This window comes from Cyprinus carpio, chromosome B4 (assembly GCF_018340385.1).
Source record: "Cyprinus carpio isolate SPL01 chromosome B4, ASM1834038v1, whole genome shotgun sequence".
Classification (NCBI taxonomy): Eukaryota; Metazoa; Chordata; class Actinopteri; order Cypriniformes; family Cyprinidae; genus Cyprinus; species Cyprinus carpio.
Window position 1 is genome coordinate 26,130,364 of NC_056600.1, and position 7,087 is coordinate 26,137,450.

The following is a 7,087-nucleotide window of genomic DNA, read 5'->3' on the forward strand; positions in this document are numbered from 1 at the left end:
AAAATCTCCATCATGCTTCAATGCAGCCTCTAATCGAAGCCGACCAGAAGCAACATCAAGGTCTGCCCCCCCCCCCCTCCCTGGAACCCTTGATGTTGATTGCTTTGCATTACATATCTACATTACATATCTACATGTTTTGATGTTGATTGCTTTGTGCCATTAAACTGGGGTTAACTTTTTTTCTTGGTTTGTTTTTCCACCTTAGATCTGATGTCACTGAAAGAGGAGAGGGAAGTACTGAATGAAATTGAGGAGAAAGACGTCTCTAAACTGATCATGTATCTACAGAGGCTCAAAAGACAGGAAATAGCAAAAAATACATGACTTCATAACTGGAGAAAAATCTTTTTGTTCCTTACAGTCTGAAAAGACTTCCACTCAAAAAAGAGCTCAAAAGACAGGAACTAGGAATTATTTTGCTTGCTTTCAGTGTGGAAAGACTTTCAGTCAACAAGGAAAACTTAACAGGCACAAAACAAAACACACAAATGAAAATTCACAAAAAAAAGAAAACACCCCCTCCGTGAAAAGAGATTCAATCAAAAAAAAAACAAACATTTACACCCACAGCCTTTTTACCTGCCAACAGTGTGGAAACAGTTTCACTCATAAAGGAAGCCTCAACAAGCACATGAGAGTTCACAGTGGAGAGAAGCCTTACACATGCAATCAGTGTGGAAAGAGTTTCAGTTTTCATGGAAACCTTAAAGTTCACATGAGGATTCACACTGGAGAGAAGCCTTTCATCTGCAAACAGTGTGGAAAGAGTTTCAGTCAACATGTAAATCTTGAATCTCACATGAGAATTCACACTGGAGAGAAGCCTTTCACCTGCAAACAGTGTGGAAAGAGTTTCCGTCAACCTGGAAATCTTATTCACCATATGAGAATTCATACTGGAGAGAAGCCTTTCACCTGCAAACAGTGTGGAAAAAGTTTCAGTCAACTTGGAACCCTTAATTATCATATGAGAATTCACACTGGAAAGAAACCCTTCTCCTGCCTTACCGTCCACAGGCAAATTCACACTATGGAGAAATCTTTCCTGCCAACAGTGTGGAAACAGTTTTACTCATAAAGGAAGTCTTAACAGGCACATGAGAACTCACACTGAGGAGAAGCCTTACATATGCCCTCAGTGCGGAAAGAGTTTCAGTCAAGAACGATACCTTGAAGTTCACATGAGAACTCACACTAAAGAGAAGGTAACCTTAGGTACCACATAAAGATTTTACCAAGAGGGACCTGCTTGAATGTCATCAGTGTGGAATGAGTTTTACAGACAAGAAAAGCCAAGGAATCATTCAGGGACATCGGAGAGAAGACTGTCATGTGCCATCACTGTGGAAAGACTTTCACAAACAAAGCAAATCTTGAGTTTCACATAAGCTGGATGATGGCATAACTTCTTCCGTAGAGCTGCTTTACAGCTGAATCGCATCTTGCAACATTGACATTGATTTCAGTCAACACTGAACAGATTCTAACTGAATAACTACATTGCTGTCTTTTGTAGAACTGTTTACAGCTGAATTGATGTCATTTCAAACTGAAAAACTTCACAGTAGTGGCGGTTCCAATACAGATTTGTGCAAAACTTTTGCAATATTTTATAAATATTGATAAGATAAGTATTACGAAATGACAGCATTTCCATTAACCAATGTTATGCGACTGAAACGTAAGCTTTTGCCTCTCGCAAAACGGATTTTGGCTATATTTATTCAAAGGAGGCATATGCGTGTATCTTTACAGAAGTAGCACAGAGAGCCGCTTCAGAAACGTGCATGACGCGGTTGGAATAAACACAAGCATTGTCTAGAGTGGCCGCAATCAGCTTCAGTGGCCATATCAGAGCCACACTGTACGGCAGACGTGTGCAGTGTAAACTGTCGAAGCATTAATGGTAGGGAAAGCCCCTTATACTGGAGAGCAGCCACGTATGAAGTGTTTCTTGTAGGCTATAGTACATTGAAGAAAAACTGACTTTTTACATATGTGACCTGTTAACCTGCACCCCCCATTTTGGGACTCACAGCTGAAAATGACCTACCTAACTTAAAATTGTAATAGTTTATGACTGATTTTGGTGTATTTGGAAAGAAGACTCTTTGGGCTTTACTATCCATCATCCAGAGTTGATAATGCTCAAAAAGTTAAAAAGTTATAGACACTGAAGTGCCTTGAAAAAAATTCTACCACACTGATTTTTTTTTATTTCATATAAAAAATACATTAAATCAGTCCTGGAGCAATCTAGAAAAGTAATGGGTTGAAAGTCACATGTCTCATGAGCTTTTACTTCAAATCTGAAGAAGGTACCATGAAAAATTAGATTATTGCAACCATTTTTCTGATGCTATGTCTAGACCCCCCCCAAAAAAGAAACAATAGACAGAATCTTAGACATCGTATAAGTGATTTATTTGAGCACTAGAAAATACAATAAGAATATAAAGAATATAATGATAAAAAGAAATAAGAAAAAAAATTACCCATGTATGCCAATTACAGTACATCTTGAGATTGCTTGAAATACAGCATTTACACTGATAGATGCTGAAACAGTCAGTAATCAAATGCTGATGGCTGGTAATACAGATGGTAATCATACAGATGCGCCATATATTCAATAAGCACACTATTCATATAGACTGCATTCTTACTGATAGCCGTCTATCACACGCTGATTATCAGTCATATAGATGGTAATCATGCAGATACTGCCACATTCCCCACAAACACACACATATATGAAAAATGTTGAAGAAGGAAAAAAAAGAAAGATTATTTGTGCAAAAGGCTGATCGTTAAATTATGCCCCCATCAGATTACAGGTGCGTCACAGCGCGTGTCATGAGCCATCACGAGAGAGTGCCAGAATTCAAATAAACAACATTCTGCGTATATTTGACTTGTTTTTTAGTGGATGGTCTCATTTTGTTTGTGACACTATATTCTACAAATCCATGCTGTTTTTTACTACCAAGATGCAGTTTTTTGAGCGTAGATTATTCTATAACGGATACAAACAATACTGTCCCTGAAGAACTGAGACGTTAACAAAGGAATTCCCATCCATATTACAACGTTATTGCTTTGTTGGATTAAAAGTGCTCTATGAGATGTCGTTCAGTGGACCCTTACCTTTCGAACTAAACAGGAGTTACAGCTGTGGATGTGTTTATGACTCACTATTACGACAAATCTGGTACATACTTCGTTTTGTTTATGCATGTTTTGATGTGTACAGCTTACACAAATTTAGCAAATACATTCCTTATAAGATTTCCATTGAAATGATGTCGTCTGCTTGAGGTTTAGACCTTTATAATATATATAGTTTGTAATGATTAATTTTGTCCCATTTCATTTAATCTATTTATAAACATTGACACATGCAAACAAAGAGCGTTCAGTGCGCTGGCGTCCAGGTGCGGGTTAACAGGTTAATGCGAAAAAAGAACTTTTCCATTGCAGTTTATTAAACCATTCCCTCATTCCCATAAAAACAAAAACAATCTAAAGTAAAAACTTTTTTGCGATATATGGGCATTTTTGTGAAATTGGTGTGTTTCCATTAGGCGTATTTTCAAACGCCTAGTGATGAATCTTCATTGCCTCCTGTAGCATTTGGACCAATCAGACACAATTATTTGTTATAATTAACAAATAATCCTTAACACCAGGACCCTTACTCTGAAACCAACCAAAAATTCCCTAAAAATGCAACGAATGCCCCAAAAAGGCAGAAAAGGTCTCTGGTTCCATGGCAACCAAAGACAAATCATCTGATAACACTGGTTTTATTGCTCAAAGGAATATGGGCAGAGCAACTTTCACTACATTTCCAAGACACATAATGGCCATAGAAAAGAACTCTTCTCTAAAAAATGTATAGACAAACATTTCTGAGAATGAACACTCATATCTTCAGGTCATTGTGTGTATTATTACTGTTCCTGTATATTGTATTGTATACTATTTTATGCATGCGTTATGATAGAGTCTCTAGTTAATTTAACCTCACCTATACCATTATCTATGAATTATGTTTAATACATTCTAGGTAAGCAAATTTTAAGAATTGAGAAGGTGACTGTAAGACTGTTTGACCTTTTCTTGTAAGAAAATAAACTTTCTTTGAAGTTTTATAAGAAACCTTATCATCATCACACACAGTGCTCAGATTTTTCTCTTTGGTTAGAGACTCTGGATTTCTCATATTTGTCTCCTTTATAGTTTTTATGGCCCTTTCACACAGGATGTGGCATGTGCCACGCTGGCCGCTGGGTTTAGCGCAGCCCTTGAGATACAAAGTGAATTGCGTTACGCTGGCAAGAACGAAATAGGTGGAGTTTTCAAAACTTTTACCGGGAGTTAAATTTGGATGCCCCGTTTCTATTGGCCACATGGGTAATCATCACAGAGCGCAGTAGCAAAAGTTGAACATTTTTTAACTTTGACCAAGGCGTGCACGCAAGCTCTCCCATGTGCGCTCCGCTGCGTGTGTGCTTTGGTCAACGCAGCAACAAACTATCCTCTTGTGGAGCAAGCCATTGAAATGAATGGATTTCACACCACAGAGCTTTCCACATCCTGTGTGAAAGCCACTTTAGAAGAGATCTTAACAACATTAGACACTGTGCTCAGATTTTTCTCCTAAACTAAAGACACTGGATCTCTCATGTTTGCCTCTTTTAAATGGTTAGTTCTCCCAAAAATGAAAATTCTTTCATTAATTACTCACCCTCAAGTCGTTCTAAACCCATAAAATCTCACTTCATCTTCGGAACACAAATAAAGATATTTTTGATGGAATCTGAGAGCTCTCTGATCCTCCATAGACGAAATGTAGCAAGGACATCGGTAAAATAGTTGTTGGACAATAAAATAGTCCGTGTGACATCGGGGTTCAATTGTAATTTTATGAAGCTATGCAAATACTTTTTCTGCACAAAGAAAACAACGCTGATCCTAACGTTACGGCACATGCTGAATCATACTGAAGCCTGAATACATTGACTACATTCTGGGGTACTTGCCAAAATGGCGGAAGACTTTCCTTGGACCTTGTTGAATACTTGTTATTGTTGTTTGGCTCGTCTTCGTATGGGTTGAACCCCCCTGACAGTCACATGGTTAATCAAATTCGATTGTTATGCACATCTCGTCAGTAAAAATTGCGATTATGAATGTGGTCAGTAAAGCGTGATTAGAAATTGAATGTGATTAATCTGCGATTATGAATGTGATATTGCCCAATTGTCAGTGAACTACTCTCCTCTGTGTCTCTCCAAATCGGCAATTTTGAGCGCAGATGGCGTACACTCTTCTGTATCAGCCGTGCTGCGCCGATGCACTGTTTGCTTTCAAACCAAAGCGTAAATACACGTAGAAAACACATCCTCGTGGCATGGCTGAAACAGAAGAGCGTACGGCATCTGCATACTGCTCAGAATTTCAAAATGGTGCTTTGGAAGAAGGAGAGGAATAATAAAATCGTTATTTTTGTACAAAAAAAGTATTCCATCGCTTCCTAACCCCTTTGAATCACTGATGCCAGATGGACTATTCTGATGAGCAAATACTTTCCTGGACCTTGATACTGTTTATTTATTTGTCTATGGGACATCTCGAGCCTCCCTGTTTTCATCCAAAATATCTTAAATTGTGTTCTGAAGATGAACAAAGCTTTTACGGGTTTGGAACGACATGGGGGTAAGTGAATAATGACAAAATTTTCATTTTGAGATGGAGTATCTCTCTAAGAAACATAAAAATATTTGTAAAAATCCATGTCATAACCCCTTTAAGATATCACAAGCAAAACATGTATGTGTATGCATGTGTGCATATAGAGTCTCTCAGTTAAGCGTGGAAGAATGAATAATGATAAGATCAGTCTTACCGGTTACGTAGTAAGTTTGAGAGCATTATCTTGGAAGTATTTCCAACTGTTTAAAGTCCTCTGGGGTGAGTAATCCAAGCAGAATAACCACAATCTACTCCATAAAGGGCTGGTAAAAAGTTTATCCATCCATAAACAGTCAGCAGGGATACAAACAACTTGATATATTAGGCATTGAGAGCATGCTCTCTGGAGCACTGGTATGCTGGCCCATTATATAGAAAGAAAATACTGTTAAATTTCAGCTTGATTGACATAACATCACATGACATTGGAGCGCTAGCAGAACCTTTGTCTTCCTTTGTATCAGTATGCCTTCTCTAAAAAGTAATGCCTATACAGCATTGGAGGGTGAAATTATGTATAACACAATAGCAACAAGACTTCATATATAAGTTCCAAGTGCCCAACTAAAGGGCAACACTAATCGCCATAATGGTGAAACAAAACCATTTTACACCTGGTTTAGCTTGGTCTGATTAAAACATTGGCATGGGTTTTGCCAGTAGTGTGCACTCACACAATCCAAGCAATGATACATAACCAAGTCAATAGATTAAAGTCAGGGCTGGGCATATAAAAGCAAAGTGGATTGCAGCCTAAATATGTTCATTCATTCACAAGTGTAGTACTTACAATGCAGTATTACTGTCATTTGTAAAGGTGTTGTCTTATTTCTCTAACTTGAATTCTTGGAGGGTCATTCTGAGACTGAAATTTAGTCAATGTTTTATCATTTGTGACTTGCAGACACACCCATTTAGCACATGCCACTAATACACAGAACCAGGAAACAGGAATCTCCTAAGTTCAGAGAAAGAGAAACTTAAGTGTAGTTGTGAAGGAAACTGAAATCTCCTGACTTCATGGAAAGAGAAACTTATGTGTTGTGAAGCTGTTGTGTCTCTGGATGATTGATAAACATGTACCCATAATACTTTCTCAGCAGCAATACAGAGGGTTTACAGAGAAATCGAAGGGTTGTGAGTTCGAGTCTCCAGGCATGTGGGTGGGGGGAGTGCATGTACAGTTCTCTCTCCACCTTCAATACCACGACTTAGGTGCCCTTGAGAAAGTAATGCTGACCCGGGCGCCGCCCAGCCAGTTGGTGGGTTTGTGTAACATCATTAAAAATATGTTGTTGCCACTTATATTAACATGTAATATCATTAA

General features: G+C 38.2%; 1 protein-coding gene across 1 annotated transcript; it reads left to right on the forward strand.

The window, feature by feature from the left end:
- Positions 1-279: 279 nt before the first annotated feature.
- On the forward strand, positions 280-2,181 carry LOC109080421 (gastrula zinc finger protein XlCGF57.1-like). Its single transcript, XM_042722987.1, has 2 exons — positions 280-293; positions 574-2,181. The coding sequence occupies exons 1-2, from the start codon at positions 280-282 to the stop codon at positions 1,079-1,081; spliced, it is 522 nt and encodes a 173-aa protein (XP_042578921.1). The 3' UTR covers positions 1,082-2,181.
- The last annotated feature ends 4,906 nt before the right edge of the window (positions 2,182-7,087 follow it).